The sequence below is a fragment of the Salvelinus fontinalis genome, chromosome 21, assembly GCF_029448725.1.
Source record: "Salvelinus fontinalis isolate EN_2023a chromosome 21, ASM2944872v1, whole genome shotgun sequence".
In the NCBI taxonomy this organism is placed as follows: Eukaryota; Metazoa; Chordata; class Actinopteri; order Salmoniformes; family Salmonidae; genus Salvelinus; species Salvelinus fontinalis.
Genome location: NC_074685.1, coordinates 2,060,921 through 2,079,911, shown reverse-complemented (window position 1 = coordinate 2,079,911; position 18,991 = coordinate 2,060,921). Strand labels below are relative to the sequence as shown.

General features: G+C 48.1%; 1 protein-coding gene across 2 annotated transcripts in view; it reads left to right on the top strand.

Moving 5' to 3' along the window:
- The window catches only part of LOC129818046 (protein Shroom3-like), a 189,798-nt gene that overhangs the window by 109,844 nt on the left and 60,963 nt on the right, over nt 1–18,991 (top strand). Inside the window, exon 1 of one of the 2 annotated variants that reach the window (XM_055873576.1) lies at nt 304–1,883. The exons of the other annotated variant lie outside the window; for it this stretch is intronic. Within the exon in view, the coding sequence (XP_055729551.1) occupies nt 1,711–1,883 (173 nt within the window). The 5' untranslated portion in view covers nt 304–1,710. Of the gene's footprint in view, nt 1–303; nt 1,884–18,991 lie in introns of those variants that run through there. 2 annotated transcript variants of the gene reach the window in all.

Genomic DNA, 18,991 nt, shown 5'->3' with positions numbered 1-18,991 from the left:
AGCGGGGTTTAGAGCCTAACTGGCATACATACGTGGAACATTCATGTTTACAGCCTACTGCCGTGTGCACATCGCTGCGCTTCTAATGTGAAGAAATGGCCTAATAGTTGATCAACATTTTAAGCTAAATGTTCTCGTCTAGTTGCGTCAGGCTCGTTGCTTTAAAACAGTTTTTTCTTTTGTTGATGCTAGTGGTTGTATTAATTTATGATCTATGATCTATCGCTACTGAATATTTATTTCTCACACAGAATAGAACAGGTCAACTCTTGTACTGCGGGGGATAGTAGATTGACGTAGGCTAGTGCTTTTGCTGTTCGTTAGGCCTGCGGATCTTGTTGGCTGACCAAAAGTAAACGTGGACAGTTCTTTCAATATGTGCCTCATGCATCATGCAGCCTAAATGAAAACCTAAACACTTGTATCACAACTAAAGTTACATAAATAACTGTAAATGAAGCAGTTTTCTTTGTTAACAGCTCAACACAGAATAGCCGCATGCACCCTCAAATAGTTTGGAGAAAAAAATATCCTTTCTATTTCATTCAGCTTTGTTCAATTGTATTCTTCATACTATAAAGTAAAATATAAAATAATGTCACGGAATTCTAAGCAAATCTTGTCTGCTAAATGAACTAGTGTAACCCACAGCCGTATGGCATGGCCAGATCAGGACCTAACATAAAGACACAACTCAAAGTATGCTATTCTGTTTCTTCTTATACTGCTGTTTTGACTTGACATGAAACTAGACTAGAGTTTTAATCCCAGTGCTGAGCTAGTGTGTAGCAGCTAATTCTTATATGACACGTGTTTGTAGAATGTTCAAGTCCCCTGTTGACTGGGGTGAATGAAGATGCAGCAAGGTGATCATGGGCTGGAGTCATTTTGACTTGTTTTTTTGCTGTTCTTCAAATAGCATTTTAGAGTTATAAACTGTGTAGAAATGCAGTAAATGAACTTCAATTTGATAAAAACAAATCTAGGGCTCTTGTCTAAAGTAGTGCACTGGTAAAGGGAATAATGTGCCATTTTGGACGCAAGCAGAATTGGAGAAGAGGAGAGATGGGGCCATAGAGAGTGTCTTTGTTCTGTTCTGTGAATGTGTGACCACATGTTATCATGTGTTCTGTTTCCCCTCCCAGCGTTCAAATTCATTTCTGGGCCTTGGACATTCAATAAGGACTCAGTCTGACTCTCTCTCTCTCCCTTTCCCCTTTCTCTCCATCGCTCTCTGTTTCTCTGTGTCTCTCTCTCCCTCTGACCTACTCTCTCTCTTCCTTACCATCCCCCTCTCTCTTTCCCTCTCCCTCTCTCGCTCTCCCTCTCTCTCTGTCCAACTCCGTCTCTCTCTCTATCTCTCTCTCTTTCCCTACCTTTCTCTCTTTCTCTCTCTCGCTCTCTCTCTCTGTCCAACTCCATCTCTTTCTCTCTCTCTCTCTCTCTCCCTCCCTCCCTCCCTCTCTCTCTCTCTCTCTCTCTGTTAGTTCCCAGTGCCCCTGTACTGTGCATCGCAGGGCAGGATGTTTATTTCATGCTTTATCATACGTTAGCGAGGTAATGACGTTTAATTGCGTGTTCGTTTAATGACCTCCGACGCTAACCCTCCTTCGCTAGCCTATCACGCCAGCCTCTGCCCACCAACTGCCATTTTGGAGTTTGGCATTAAACGGTAGAGTTAGAGGACGAAGCAGGGTATCAGGCCGTACCATGGAGCTGCTTGGGGCCTTTTACAGGAGGAAGCTCCGGAGGAAACAGAAAGGCCTGGGGACAGAGACAGGGGGGCTGGGGCGGTCAGACAGGGCGCTGTGCAAGTCCCCTTCTGAGACCAGTGTCAACCACCTGGCCACTGGACTCATCTCCAAGGTTCTACGCTTCACCAGGTAACACGGGGCGTTTTGGTTGGGTTTAGGGTAACAGAAACTGGGAGTTGGGCTTAGTATTAAAGTTAACTTCGGCCTCCCGGGTGGCGCAGTTGTCTAGGGCACTGCATCGCAGTGCTAACTGCGCCACCAGAGTCTCTGGGTTCGCGCCCAGGCTCTGTCGCAGCCGGCCGTGAGGTCCGTGGGGCGGTCCGTGGGGAGGTCCGTGGGGCGACGCACAATTGGCATAGCGTCGTCCGGGTTAGGGAGGGTTTGGCCGGTAGGGATATCCTTGTCTCAGTATGTAAAATGTAATGAAATGTAAAAAATGTAATAAAAAATGTATGCACTCTACTGTAAGTCGCTCTGGATAAGAGCGTCTGCTAAATGACTAAAATGTCAAATGTAAATGTAACTTGACTCCACTTCACACTTTGCAACTTGGACTTGACTTAAGTCTTGACCCGTTCTAATTGGACCTTCTGACTCGAATAAGAGTGACTTGGTCCCACATAAGGTAACATCCTGGAGGTAGGCGGCGCCGGCTTCAGGCATAAGCGACATAACCGGTCGCTGAGAATAGTAGAATACACAAGGTGGAAGTTCGACATGTGGTTGTACATCTTCAGTTTTTCTCTTGTTATGTCAGTCACTAAAAGTCACTCTATTAGGCATGTCAGCTAACATGTACCAGGAGCGATGGGTAACGCTGCTTCGTGGGTGACTGTTGTCGATGTGTGCAGAGGGTCCCTGGTTCGCGCCCGTGTCGGGCGAGGGGACGGTTTAAAGTTATACTGTTACATAGGGTAACATACTGGGAGGGTTAGTACCAGGGTAACATACTGGGAGGTGGTAGGGTTAGTACTAGGGTAACATACTGGGAGGGTTAGTACCAGGGTAACATACTGGGAGGGTTAGTACCAGGGTAACATACTGGGAGGGTTAGTACCAGGGTAACATACTGGGAGGGTTAGTACCAGGGTAACACACTGGGAGGTGGTAGGGTTAGTACCAGGGTAACATACTGGGAGGTGGTAGGGTTAGTACTAGGGTAACATACTGGGTGTGTTAGTACCAGGGTAACATACTGGGAGGTGGTAGGGTTAGTACCAGGGTAACATACTGGGAGGGTTAGTACCAGGGTAACATACTGGGAGGGTTAGTACTAGGGTAACATACTGGGAGGGTTAGTACTAGGGTAACATACTGGGAGGGTTAGTACCAGGGTAACATACTGGGAGGTGGTAGGGTTAGTACCAGGGTAACATACTGGGAGGTGGTAGGGTTAGTACTAGGGTAACATACTGGGAGGGTTAGTACTAGGGTAACATACTGGGAGGGTTAGTACCAGGGTAACATACTGGGAGGGTTAGTACCAGATTTTAGATTGGTAAACTAGTCTAGCCAGCTATCTAAACGTGTAGTAATCATAGTCGAGTACCCGACCGTTCACGCAGGGCACATTCCGTCAGGACCACAATTTTGATTTTGTTAGTGACTCTCACTCAGATATCATTAACATGGCGTAAGTCATGGCAAAATGTGTAGAATTGAAGGAAATTCACTTTAAAATCTATGTTTTTCTCTCTGTCGTCAAAATGTTTAGGCCGCGAGGTGGGGAGCCCACAACCAAATCTAGCTTAGGGACCCCTGATGGGAGGGTTAGTACTAGGGTAACATACTGGGAGGTGGGAGGGTTAGTACCAGGGTAACATACTGGGAGGGTTAGTACTAGGGTAACATACTGGGAGGGTTAGTACCAGGGTAACATACTGGGAGGGTTACTACCAGGGTAACATACTGGGAGGGTTAGTACAAGGGTAACATACTGGGAGGGTTAGTACCAGGGTAACATACTGGGAGGGTAAGTACTAGGGTAACATACTGGGAGGGTTAGTACCAGGGTAACATACTGGTAGGGTTAGTACCAGGGTAACATACTGGGAGGGTTAGTACCAGGGTAACATACTGGGAGGGTAAGTACCAGGGTAACATACTGGGAGGGTAAGTACCAGGGTAACATACTGGGAGGGTAAGTACTAAGGTAACATACTGGGAGGGTTAGTACCAGGGTAACATACTGGTAGGGTAAGTACTAGGGTAACATACTGGGAGGGTAAGTACCAGGGTAACATACTGGGAGGGTAAGTACTAGGGTAACATACTGGGAGGGTTAGTACCAGGGTAACATACTGGTAGGGTTAGTACTAGGGTAACATACTGGGAGGGTAAGTACCAGGGTAACATACTGGGAGGGTTAGTACCAGGGTAACATACTGGGAGGGTTAGTACCAGGGTAACATACTGGGAGGGTTAGTACCAGGGTAACATACTGGGAGGGATAGTACCAGGGTAACATACTGGGAGGGTTAGTACTAGGGTAACATACTGGGAGGGTTAGTACCAGGGTAACATACTGGGAGGGTTAGTACCAGGGTAACATACTGGGAGGTGGGAGGGTTAGTACCAGGGTAACATACTGAGAGGGTTAGTACTAGGGTAACATACTGGGAGGGTTAGTACCAGGGTAACATACTGGGGGGGGGGGGGGTTAGTACTAGGGTAACATACTGAGAGGGTTAGTACCAGGGTAACATACTGGGAGGGTTAGTACCAGGGTAACATACTGGGAGGGTTAGTACCAGGGTAACACACTGGGAGGTGGTAGGGTTAGTACCAGGGTAACATACTGGGAGGTGGTAGGGTTAGTACTAGGGTAACATACTGGGAGGGTTAGTACCAGGGTAACATACTGGGAGGGTTAGTACCAGGGTAACATACTGGGAGGGTTAGTACTAGGGTAACATACTGGGAGGGTTAGTACCAGGGTAACATACTGGGAGGGTTAGTACCAGGGTAACATACTGGGAGGGTTAGTACCAGGGTAACATACTGGGAGGGTTAGTACCAGGGTAACATACTGGGAGGGTAAGTACCAGGGTAACATACTGGGAGGGTTAGTACTAGGGTAACATACTGGGAGGGTTAGTACTAGGGTAACATACTGGGAGGGTTAGTACTAGGGTAACATACTGGGAGGGTTAGTACCAGGGTAACATACTGGTAGGGTTAGTACCAGGGTAACACACTGGGAGGGTTAGTACCAGGGTAACATACTGGGAGGGTAAGTACTAGGGTAACATACTGGGAGGGTAAGTACCAGGGTAACATACTGGGAGGGTAAGTACTAGGGTAACATACTGGGAGGGTAAGTACCAGGGTAACATACTGGGAGGGTTAGTACTAGGGTAACATACTGGGAGGGTTAGTACTAGGGTAACATACTGGGAGGGTTAGTACTAGGGTAACATACTGGGAGGGTTAGTACCAGGGTAACATACTGGTAGGGTTAGTACCAGGGTAACACACTGGGAGGGTTAGTACCAGGGTAACATACTGGGAGGGTAAGTACTAGGGTAACATACTGGGAGGGTAAGTACCAGGGTAACATACTGGGAGGGTAAGTACTAGGGTAACATACTGGGAGGGTTAGTACCAGGGTAACATACTGGTAGGGTAAGTACTAGGGTAACATACTGGGAGGGTAAGTACCAGGGTAACATACTGGGAGGGTAAGTACTAGGGTAACATACTGGGAGGGTTAGTACCAGGGTAACATACTGGGAGGGTAAGTACTAGGGTAACATACTGGGAGGGTAAGTACCAGGGTAACATACTGGGAGGGTAAGTACTAGGGTAACATACTGGGAGGGTTAGTACCAGGGTAACATACTGGTAGGGTTAGTACCAGGGTAACATACTGGGAGGGTTAGTACCAGGGTAACATACTGGGAGGGTTAGTACCAGGGTAACATACTGGGAGGGTTAGTACCAGGGTGACATACTGGGAGGGTTAGTACCAGGGTGACATACTGGGAGGGTTAGTACCAGGGTAACATACTGGGAGGGTTAGTCCTAGGGTAACATACTGGGAGGGTTAGTACTAGGGTAACATACTGGGAGGGTTAGTACCAGGGTAACATACTGGGAGGGTTAGTACTAGGGTAACATACTGGGAGGGTTAGTACCAGGGTAACATACTGGGAGGGTTAGTACCAGGGTAACATACTGGGAGGGTTAGTACCAGGGTAACATACTGGGAGGGTTAGTACCAGGGTAACATACTGGGAGGGTTAGTACTAGGGTAACATACTGGGAGGGTTAGTACTAGGGTAACATACTGGGAGGGTTAGTACCAGGGTAACATACTGGGAGGGTTAGTACTAGGGTAACATACTGGGAGGGTTAGTACTAGGGTAACATACTGGGAGGGTTAGTACCAGGGTACCATACTGGGAGGTGGTAGGGTTAGTACCAGGGTAACATACTGGGAGGGTTAGTACTAGGGTAACATACTGGGAGGGTTAGTACTAGGGTAACATACTGGGAGGGTTAGTACCAGGGTAACATACTGGGAGGGTTAGTACCAGGGTAACATACTGGGAGGGTTAGTACTAGGGTAACATACTGGGAGGGTTAGTACCAGGGTAACATACTGGGAGGGTTAGTACCAGGGTAACATACTGGGAGGGTTAGTACCAGGGTAACATACTGGGAGGTGGGAGGGTTAGTACCAGGGTAACATACTGGGAGGGTTAGTACTAGGGTAACATACTGGGAGGGTTAGTACTAGGGTAACATACTGGGAGGTGGTAGGGTTAGTACTAGGGTAACATACTGGGAGGGTTAGTACTAGGGTAACATACTGGGAGGTGGGAGGGTTACTACCAGGGTAACATACTGGTAGGGTTAGTACCAGGGTAACATACTGGGAGGGTTAGTACCAGGGTACCATACTGGGAGGGTAAGTACTAGGGTAACATACTGGGAGGGTAAGTACCAGGGTAACATACTGGGAGGGTAAGTACTAGGGTAACATACTGGGAGGGTTAGTACCAGGGTAACATACTGGTAGGGTAAGTACTAGGGTAACATACTGGGAGGGTAAGTACCAGGGTAACATACTGGGAGGGTAAGTACTAGGGTAACATACTGGGAGGGTTAGTACCAGGGTAACATACTGGGAGGGTAAGTACTAGGGTAACATACTGGGAGGGTAAGTACCAGGGTAACATACTGGGAGGGTAAGTACTAGGGTAACATACTGGGAGGGTTAGTACCAGGGTAACATACTGGTAGGGTTAGTACCAGGGTAACATACTGGGAGGGTTAGTACCAGGGTAACATACTGGGAGGGTTAGTACCAGGGTAACATACTGGGAGGGTTAGTACCAGGGTGACATACTGGGAGGGTTAGTACCAGGGTGACATACTGGGAGGGTTAGTACCAGGGTAACATACTGGGAGGGTTAGTCCTAGGGTAACATACTGGGAGGGTTAGTACTAGGGTAACATACTGGGAGGGTTAGTACCAGGGTAACATACTGGGAGGGTTAGTACTAGGGTAACATACTGGGAGGGTTAGTACCAGGGTAACATACTGGGAGGGTTAGTACCAGGGTAACATACTGGGAGGGTTAGTACCAGGGTAACATACTGGGAGGGTTAGTACCAGGGTAACATACTGGGAGGGTTAGTACTAGGGTAACATACTGGGAGGGTTAGTACTAGGGTAACATACTGGGAGGGTTAGTACCAGGGTAACATACTGGGAGGGTTAGTACTAGGGTAACATACTGGGAGGGTTAGTACTAGGGTAACATACTGGGAGGGTTAGTACCAGGGTACCATACTGGGAGGTGGTAGGGTTAGTACCAGGGTAACATACTGGGAGGGTTAGTACTAGGGTAACATACTGGGAGGGTTAGTACTAGGGTAACATACTGGGAGGGTTAGTACCAGGGTAACATACTGGGAGGGTTAGTACCAGGGTAACATACTGGGAGGGTTAGTACTAGGGTAACATACTGGGAGGGTTAGTACCAGGGTAACATACTGGGAGGGTTAGTACCAGGGTAACATACTGGGAGGGTTAGTACCAGGGTAACATACTGGGAGGTGGGAGGGTTAGTACCAGGGTAACATACTGGGAGGGTTAGTACTAGGGTAACATACTGGGAGGGTTAGTACTAGGGTAACATACTGGGAGGTGGTAGGGTTAGTACTAGGGTAACATACTGGGAGGGTTAGTACTAGGGTAACATACTGGGAGGTGGGAGGGTTACTACCAGGGTAACATACTGGTAGGGTTAGTACCAGGGTAACATACTGGGAGGGTTAGTACCAGGGTACCATACTGGGAGGTGGTAGGGTTAGTACCAGGGTAACATACTGGGAGGGTTAGTACTAGGGTAACATACTGGGAGGGTTAGTACTAGGGTAACATACTGGGAGGGTTAGTACTAGGGTAACATACTGGGAGGGTTAGTACTAGGGTAACATACTGGGAGGGTTAGTACCAGGGTAACATACTGGGAGGGTTAGTACCAGGGTAACATACTGGGAGGGTTAGTACTAGGGTAACATACTGGGAGGGTTAGTATCAGGGTAACATACTGGGAGGGTTAGTACCAGGGTAACATACTGGGAGGTGGGAGGGTTAGTACCAGGGTAACATACTAGGAGGGTTAGTACCAGGGTAACATACTGGGAGGGTTAGTACTAGGGTAACATACTGGGAGGGTTAGTACCAGGGTAACATACTGGGAGGGTTAGTACCAGGGTAACATACTGGGAGGGTTAGTACTAGGGTAACATACTGGGAGGGTTAGTACTAGGGTAACATACTGGGAGGGTTAGTACCAGGGTAACATACTGGGAGGGTTAGTACCAGGGTAACATACTGGGAGGGTTAGTACTAGGGTAACATACTGGGAGGGTTAGTACCAGGGTAACATACTGGGAGGGTTAGTACTAGGGTAACATACTGGGAGGGTTAGTACCAGGGTAACATACTGGGAGGGTTAGTACCAGGGTAACATACTGGGAGGGTTAGTACCAGGGTAACATACTGGGAGGGTTAGTACTAGGGTAACATACTGGGAGGGTTAGTACCAGGGTAACATACTGGGAGGGTTAGTACTAGGGTAACATACTGGGAGGGTTAGTACCAGGGTAACATACTGGGAGGGTTAGTACCAGGGTAACATACTGGGAGGGTTAGTACTAGGGTAACATACTGGGGGGGGGGGGGTTAGTACTAGGGTAACATACTGGGAGGGTTAGTAACAGGGTAACATACTGGGAGGGTTAGTACCAGGGTAACATACTGGGAGGTGGGAGGGTTAGTACCAGGGTAACATACTGGGAGGGTTAGTACTAGGGTAACATACTGGGAGGGTTAGTACTAGGGTAACATACTGGGAGGGTTAGTACCAGGGTAACATACTGGGAGGGTTAGTACCAGGGTAACATACTGGGAGGGTTAGTACCAGGGTAACATACTGGGAGGGTTAGTACTAGGGTAACATACTGGGAGGGTTAGTACCAGAGTAACATACTGGGAGGGTTAGTACCAGGGTAACATACTGGGAGGGTTAGTACTAGGGTAACATACTGGGAGTTGGTAGGGTTAGTACTAGGGTAACATACTGGGAGGTGGGAGGGTTAGTACCAGGGTAACATACTGGGAGGGTTAGTACCAGGGTAACATACTGGGAGGGTTAGTACTAGGGTAACATACTGGGAGGGTTAGTACCAGAGTAACATACTGGGAGGGTTAGTACCAGGGTAACATACTGGGAGGGTTAGTACTAGGGTAACATACTGGGAGTTGGTAGGGTTAGTACTAGGGTAACATACTGGGAGGGTTAGTACTAGGGTAACATACTGGGAGGTGGGAGGGTTAGTACCAGGGTAACATACTGGTAGGGTTAGTACCAGGGTAACATACTGGGAGGGTTAGTACCAGGGTAACATACTGGGAGGGTTAGTACCAGGGTAACATACTGGGAGGGTTAGTACTAGGGTAACATATTGGGAGGGTTAGTACTAGGGTAACATACTGGAAGGGTTAGTACTAGGGTAACATACTGGGAGGGTTAGTACCAGGGTAACATACTGGGAGGGTTAGTACCAGGGTAACATACTGGGAGGGTTAGTACTAGGGTAACATACTGGGGGGGGGTTAGTACTAGGGTAACATACTGGGACTGCAGATGGAGGTTTCACCTGCTCTGTAGTCTGTGGTCTGTCTGTCCCACAGCTCTTCTTCTATTGACACTGGTTTATTGGGACACAGGATTCAAATAGAATGTGTTGTATTTCCAGGTTGTGGATTGGATTCCATACTCAGGCGTGGTGTGGGAAGGGACTTTCTGCAGTTTTAGAATTTTTGTTAATGTTGATCAATGTGTCTGTTATGTACCTAAATCGTTGTGTTAAGTAAAGTTGGATAAATGTTCCCCCCAAAAAATGCTGGAATGTTGTAGAAATATGTGTTACGTGATGAATCACTATGGGGGTGTAAACAATGGCTGCTTTCATGTTTCTCTAGCTGGACGAAGGTGAAGATAGCATCGTTTCCTGTTTATATTCCACACTAAGTGTTGTGGGTTTTTGGGAGCAAGACGATCTTCTGAAATAGGATGGCTGCTTGGTAGACAGCTAGTAGGAAGAATAGCATAGCTGAAAAGAGCTGTTGTTTCCAAACAGGAGAGGTTGGAGAGCTTGAATCCAAGGAATTGTCTTGATTTTTCTGGATGTGGGAGTTAGGGACCGCCTGGTGTGTACTCTGCTTAAATCAGACTACTGTGAAAGCTTGGTTGTGAAGCTGCAGTGTTGATAGCTAGGCCTCCAGGGCTTCTGGTGAGAAGGGAGGACAAGGGGGGGGGGGGTAGAGCCAGGGAGAGGGGGAGTCACACCGCTGTCCTGGCTGTCAACACAGTGATAGCATGCAGCTGGACTCTCCTGTGGCTCAGGGCCATCCCAACCTGCAGTAGGCCTCACCATCCCAGTCTGCGGTAGGCCTCACCATCCCAGCCTGCAGTAGGCCTCACCATCCCAGCTGGCAGTAGGCCTCACCATCCCAGCCTGCAGTAGGCCTCACCATCCCAGCCTGCAGTAGGCCTCACCATCCCAGCCTGCAGTAGGCCTCACCATCCCAGCTGGCAGTAGGCCTCACCATCCCAGCCTGCAGTAGGCCTCACCATCCCAACCTGCAGTAGGCCTCACCATCCCATCCTGCAGTAGGCCTCACCATCCCAGCTTGCAGTAGGCCTCACCATCCCAGCCTGCAGTAGGCCTCACCATCCCAGCCTGCAGTAGGCCTCACTATCCCAGCCTGCAGTAGGCCCAGCTCCAGCCTGCAGTAGGCCTCACCATCCCAGCTTGCAGTAGGCCTCACCATCCCAGCCTGCAGTAGGCCTCACCATCCCAGCCTGCAGTAGGCCTCACCATCCCAGCCTGCAGTAGGCCTCACCATCCCAGCCTGCAGTAGGCCTCACCATCCCAGCTTGCAGTAGGCCTCACCATCCCAGCCTGCAGTAGGCCTCACCATCCCAGCCTGCAGTAGGCCTCACCATCCCAGCCTGCAGTAGGCCCAGCTCCAGCCTGCAGTAGGCCCAGCTCCAGCCTGCAGTAGGCCCAGCTCCAGCCTGCAGTAGGCCTCACCATCCCAGCCTGCAGTAGGCCCAGCTCCAGCCTGCAGTAGGCCTCCCCATCCCAGTCTGCAGTAGGCCTCACCATCCCAGCCTGCAGTAGACCTCACCATCCCAGCCTGCAGTAGGCCCAGCTCCGGCCTGTTTGGACGGGGTGAGGCATGGGCCATCTCAGTCCTCTGTTATGTGTTTTTTTTTTGACACAAGATGTCCCCTCACAGGATAAATAAAGCTTCAGTAGGGTCACTACTGTTATCCCAACCTCCTCTCACAAGGGTTCTGTATATCCAATAGTGTTCAATATCAGGGTTGAAACCGGATGTCTTGACAAAACATACTCCCAGCAGCAGCACACAATGTACTATGCAAGCTGCGTGTGGTGTAGGCAGCTCATTGGATAAAGGGTGTATGGGTATTGGTGTAGGCAGCTCAGTGGATAAAGGGTGTATGGGTATTGGTGTAGACAGCTCATTGGATAAAGGGTGTATGGGTATTGGTGTAGGCAGCTCATTGGATAAAGGGTGTATGGGTATTGGTGTAGACAGCTCATTGGATAAAGGGTGTATGGGTATTGGTGTAGGCAGCTCATTGGATAAAGGGTGTATTGGTATTGGTGTAGGCAGCTCATTGGATAAAGGGTGCATGGGTATTGGTGTAGGCAGCTCATTGGATAAAGGGTGTATGGGTATTGGTGTAGGCAGCTCAGTGGATAAAGGGTGTATGGGTATTGGTGTAGGCAGCTCATTGGATAAAGGGTGTATGGGTATTGGTGTAGACAGCTCATTGGATAAAGGGTGTATGGGTATTGGTGTAGGCAGCTCATTGGATAAAGGGTGTATGGGTATTGGTGTAGGCAGCTCAGTGGATAAAGGGTGTATGGGTATTGGTGTAGGCAGCTCATTGGATTAAGGGTGTATTGGTGTAGACAGCTCATTGGATAAAGGGTGTATGGGTATTGGTGTAGGCAGCTCAGTGGATAAAGGGTGTATGGGTATTGGTGTAGGCAGCTCATTGGATAAAGGGTGTATTGGTGTAGGCAGCTCATTGGATAAAGGGTGTATGGGTATTGGTGTAGGCAGCTCATTGGATAAAGGGTGTATGGGTATTGATGTAGGCAGCTCATTGGATAAAGGGTGTATGGGTATTGGTGTAGGCAGCTCATTGGATAAAGGGTGTATTGGTGTAGGCAGCTCATTGGATAAAGGGTGTATTGGTGTAGGCAGCTCATTGGATAAAGGGTGTATTGGTGTAGGCAGCTCATTGGATAAAGGGTGCATGGGTATTGATGTAGGCAGCTCATTGGATAAAGGGTGTATTGGTGTAGGCAGCTCATTGGATAAAGGGTGTATGGGTATTGGTGTAGGCAGCTCATTGGATAAAGGGTGTATGGGTATTGGTGTAGGCAGCTCATTGGATAAAGGGTGTATGGGTATTGGTGTAGGCAGCTCATTGGATAAAGGGTGTATGGGTATTGGTGTAGGCAGCTCATTGGATAAAGGGTGTATTGGTGTAGGCAGCTCATTGGATAAAGGGTGTATTGGTGTAGGCAGCTCATTGGATAAAGGGTGTATTGGTGTAGGCAGCTCATTGGATAAAGGGTGTATGGGTATTGGTGTAGGCAGCTCAGTGGATAAAGGGTGTATGGGTATTGGTGTAGACAGCTCATTAGATAAAGGGTGTATGGGTATTGGTGTTGGCAGCTCATTGGATAAAGGAGGTATGGGTATTGGTGTAGACAGCTCATTGGATAAAGGGTGTATGGGTATTGGTGTAGGCAGCTCATTGGATAAAGGGTGTATGGATATTGGTGTAGGCATGTCATTGGATAAAGAGTGTATGGGTATTGGTGTAGGCAGCTCAGTGGATAAAGGGTGTATGGGTATTGGTGTAGGCAGCTCAGTGGATAAAGGGTGTATGGGTATTGGTGTAGGCAGCTCATTGGATAAAGGGTGTATTGGTGTAGGCAGCTCATTGGATAAAGGGTGTATGGGTATTGGTGTAGGCAGCTCATTGGATAAAGGGCGTATGGGTATTGATGTAGGCAGCTCATTGGATAAAGGGTGTATGGGTATTGGTGTAGGCAGCTCATTGGATAAAGGGTGTATTGGTGTAGGCAGCTCATTGGATAAAGGGTGTATTGGTGTAGGCAGCTCATTGGATAAAGGGTGTAATGGTGTAGGCAGCTCATTGGATAAAGGGTGTATTGGTGTAGGCAGCTCATTGGATAAAGGGTGCATGGGTATTGATGTAGGCAGCTCATTGGATAAAGGGTGTATTGGTGTAGGCAGCTCATTGGATAAAGGGTGTATGGGTATTGGTGTAGGCAGCTCATTGGATAAAGGGTGTATTGGTGTAGGCAGCTCATTGGATAAAGGGTGTATGGGTATTGGTGTAGGCAGCTCATTGGATAAAGGGTGTATGGGTATTGGTGTAGGCAGCTCATTGGATAAAGGGTGTATGGGTATTGGTGTAGGCAGCTCATTGGATAAAGGGTGTATTGGTGTAGACAGCTCATTGGATAAAGGGTGTATGGGTATTGGTGTAGGCAGCTCAGTGGATAAAGGGTGTATAGGTATTGGTGTAGGCAGCTCATTGGATAAAGGGTGTATGGGTATTGGTGTAGGCAGCTCAGTGGATAAAGGGTGTATGGGTATTGGTGTAGGCTGCTCATTGGATAAAGGGTGTATGGATATTGGTGTAGGCAGCTCATTGGATAAAGGGTGTATGGGTATTGGTGTAGGCAGCTCAGTGGATAAAGGGTGTATGGGTATTGGTGTAGACAGCTCATTAGATAAAGGGTGTATGGGAATTGGTGTTGGCAGCTCATTGGATAAAGGAGGTATGGGTATTGGTGTAGACAGCTCATTGGATAAAGGGTGTATGGGTATTGGTGTAGGCAGCTCATTGGATAAAGGGTGTATGGATATTGGTGTAGGCATGTCATTGGATAAAGAGTGTATGGGTATTGGTGTAGGCAGCTCAGTGGATAAAGGGTGTATGGGTATTGGTGTAGGCAGCTCAGTGGATAAAGGGTGTATGGGTATTGGTGTAGGCAGCTCATTGGATAAAGGGTGTATTGGTGTAGGCAGCTCATTGGAAAAAGGGTGTATGGGTATTGGTGTAGGCAGCTCATTGGATAAAGGGCGTATGGGTATTGATGTAGGCAGCTCATTGGATAAAGGGTGTATGGGTATTGGTGTAGGCAGCTCATTGGATAAAGGGTGTATTGGTGTAGGCAGCTCATTGGATAAAGGGTGTATTGGTGTAGGCAGCTCATTGGATAAAGGGTGTATTGGTGTAGGCAGCTCATTGGATAAAGGGTGTATTGGTGTAGGCAGCTCATTGGATAAAGGGTGCATGGGTATTGATGTAGGCAGCTCATTGGATAAAGGGTGTATTGGTGTAGGCAGCTCATTGGATAAAGGGTGTATGGGTATTGGTGTAGGCAGCTCATTGGATAAAGGGTGTATTGGTGTAGGCAGCTCATTGGATAAAGGGTGTATGGGTATTGGTGTAGGCAGCTCATTGGATAAAGGGTGTATGGGTATTGGTGTAGGCAGCTCATTGGATAAAGGGTGTATGGGTATTGGTGTAGGCAGCTCATTGGATAAAGGGTGTATTGGTGTAGACAGCTCATTGGATAAAGGGTGTATGGGTATTGGTGTAGGCAGCTCAGTGGATAAAGGGTGTATGGGTATTGGTGTAGGCAGCTCATTGGATAAAGGGTGTATGGGTATTGGTGTAGGCAGCTCAGTGGATAAAGGGTGTATGGGTATTGGTGTAGGCTGCTCATTGGATAAAGGGTGTATGGATATTGGTGTAGGCAGGTCATTGGATAAAGGGTGTGTGGGTATTGGTGTAGGCAGCTCAGTGAATAAAGGGTGTATGGGTATTGGTGTAGGCAGCTCATTGGATAAAGGGTGTATGGCTATTGGTGTAGGCAGCTCATTGGATAAAGGGCGTATGGGTATTGATGTAGGCAGCTCATTGGATAAAGGGTGTATGGGTATTGGTGTAGGCAGCTCATTGGATAAAGGGTGTATTGGTGTAGGCAGCTCATTGGATAAAGGGTGTATTGGTGTAGACAGCTCATTGGATAAAGGGTGTATTGGTGTAGGCAGCTCATTGGATAAAGGGTGTATTGGTGTAGGCAGCTCATTGGATAAAGGGTGTATTGGTATTGGTGTAGGCAGATCATTGGATAAAGGGTGCATGGGTGTTGGTGTAGGCGGCTCATTGGATAACGGGTGTATTGGTGTAGGCAGCTCATTGGATAAAGGGTGTATTGGTATTGGTGTAGGCAGATCATTGGATAAAGGGTGCATGGGTATTTGTGTAGGCAGATCATTGGATAAAGGGTGCATGGGTATTGGTGTAGGCAGCTCATTGGATAACGGGTGTATGGGTATTGGTGTAGGCATCTCATTGGATAAAGGGTGTATGGGTATTGGTGTAGGCAGCTCATTGGATAAAGGGTGTATGGGTATTGGTGTAGGCAGGTCATTGGATAAAGGGTGTATGGGTATTGGTGTAGGCAGCTCATTGGATAAAGGGTGTATGGGTATTGGTGTAGGCAGCTCATTGGATAAAGGGTGTATGGGTATTGGTGTAGGCAGCTCATTGGATAAAGGGTGTAATGGTGTAGGCAGCTCATTGGATAAAGGGTGTATTGGTGTAGGCAGCTCATTGGATAAATGGTGTATTGGTGTAGGCAGCTCATTGGATAAAGGGTGTATTGGTGTAGGCAGCTCATTGGATAAAGGGTGTATTGGTGTAGGCAGCTCATTGGATAAAGGGTGTATTGGTGTAGGCAGCTCATTGGATAAAGGGTGTATTGGTGTAGGCAGCTCATTGGATAAAGGGTGTATGGGTATTTCCCTGTTAATAAGGGATCAAAGGCCTTCTGGGAACCAGTCAAATGTGGTTCATACAATAGCTGTTTCTGGTTGCCATGGTTAATCTCAAACAAGAAATCACTTCCCAAAGATTAGTATTTGTTAGTCACTGTTTCATCCCGATTGCTGTTGCGTTTGTGTTGTAGCACAAAGTAGCAATCCTGGTAATCTGTCGTGAGAAGTGGCTATAAAACCAGCAACAGCTCAGAGGGCTTCTGTTGAAGAAGATAACAGCTTGGGTTGGAAACAATACGATAACTTCTTCATGATGCGTCCTTGTATAGTGACCAACAACCCCACCCACCGGCTGATGTTGAGTTGGCCATTCATTAGCATTCACTGCTGACCTGGGTTCAAATGCTATTTGAAATCATTTCCAATACCTTGAGCTGGCCATGATTACGCTTGCCTGGTGCAATGGAACCAATAGAATAGTCGCAATAGTGCAGACTAGTAACCCCTGTCCAGTGGGGGACTCTAGACAGACTTGTAACCCCTGTCCAGTGGGGGACTCTAGACAGACTTGTAACCCCTGTCCAGTGGGGGACTCCAGACAGACTAGTAACCCCTGTCCAGTGGGGGACTCCAGACACACTAGTAACCCCTGTCCATTGGGGGACTCCAGACAGACTAGTAACCCCTGTCCAGTGGGGGGACTCCAGACAGACTAGTAACCCCTGTCCAGTGGGGGACTCCAGACAGACTAGTAACCCCTGTCCAGTGGGGGACTCCAGACAGACTAGTAACCCCTGTCCAGTGGGGGACTCCAGACAGACTAGTAACCTCTGCCCATCGGGGGACTCCAGACACACTAGTAACCCCTGTCCAGTGGGGAACTCCAGACACACTAGTAACCCCTGTCCATCGGGGGACTCCAGACAGACTAGTAACCCCTGTCCAGTGGGGGACTCCAGACAGACTAGTAACCCCTGTCCATCGGGGGACTCCAGACAGACTAGTAACCCCTGTCCAGTGGGGGACTCCAGACAGACTAGTAACCCCTGTCCATCGGGGGACTCCAGACAGACTAGTAACCCCTGTCCATCGGGGGACTCCAGACAGGCTAGTAACCCCTGTCCATCGGGGGACTCCAGAGAGACTAGTAACCCCTGTCCATCGGGGGACTCCAGACAGACTAGTAACCCCTGTCCAGTGGGGGACTCCAGACAGACTAGTAACCCCTGTCCATCGGGGGACTCCAGACAGACTAGTAACCCCTGTCCAGTGGGGGACTCCAGACAGACTAGTAACCCCTGTCCATCGGGGGACTCCAGACAGACTAGTAACCCCTGTCCAGTGGGGGACTCCAGACAGACTAGTAACCCCTGTCCATTGGGGGACTCCAGACAGACTAGTAACCCCTGTCCATCGGGGGACTCCAGACAGACTAGTAACCTCTGTCCATCGGGGGACTCCAGACAGACTAGTAACCCCTGTCCATCGGGGGACTCCAGACAGACTAGTAACCCCTGTCCATCGGGGGACTCCAGACAGACTAGTAACCCCTGTCCATCGGGGGACTCCAGACAGACTAGTAACCCCTGTCCAGTGGGGGACTCCAGACAGACTAGTAACCCCTGTCCATCGGGGGACTCCAGACAGACTAGTAACCCCTGTCCATCGGGGGACTCCAGACAGACTATTAGAAAAAACACTTAAAATATTTTAAAGATTTCTAATTATATTTGAACCCAGGTCTGATTCACAGGCAACATTCACAGCTGTAATGAATCATCAACACATTGTCATAAACCCTCTGAGGCGTTGCGATGCGATCTGATTTGACTAACTACGTTAATATGTTGATTCGCTCAACACTGTGATTCCCTCTGTGCTTCCCTCCAAACACCTAATGTCTTCCAGTTTGTAGCTTCCATAACAATACATAAGCCTTGACAGTGATTAGATTATAGCAGAGCCATGCATGGAGGGACACTATGGGGCTCTGGGCTGTACACCATTATGTGTATTATTAGATATAAAGACTTTATGGAACACAGCCTCTTTTTTCTGTGTTTAGTTTTGGCCCATAGATAAGGCTTTGCATTACCAGCCATACGTAAGGCTTTGCATTATCAATCATAGATAAGGTTTAGCGTTTTCAGCCATAAATAATGCTTTACATTATCAGCCATAGATAAGGCTCCAATGGGTGCTTGGAGAGACAGGGTAAGGAGAGGAGAGACAGGTTAAAAAAGGTCAGAGATAGGCTTGGTGAGGACAGGGGCTGCAACCTTAAAGAAGAAAGGGTCTAAACCATCTGACCCAGATGTTTTTTTAAGGTCAAGTTTAAGGAGCTCCTTTAGAAGGCAGCCACTGTGCGTCCTTTATTTAATGGCGGAGATCAAGCTGATCCTAACTGTTATAGGCCTATTTCTGTTTTGCCCTGTTTATCAAAAATGTTGGAAAAACTTGTCAATAATCAACTGACTGGCTTTCTTGACGTCTATAGTATTCTCTCTGGTATGCAGTCTGGTTTCCGCTCAGGTTATGGGTGTGTCACTGCAACCTTAAACGTCCTAAATTAATGTCACCATTACTCTTGATTCTAAGCAATGTGCTGCTATTTTTATTGACTTGGCCAAAGCTTTTGATACGATAGACCATTCTATTATTGTGGGCCTGCTAAGGAGTATTGGCGTCTCTGAGGGGTCTTTGGCCCGGTTTGCTAACTACCCCTCTCAAAGAGTGCAGTGTATAAAGTCAGAACATCTGCTGTCTCAGCCACTGCCTGTCA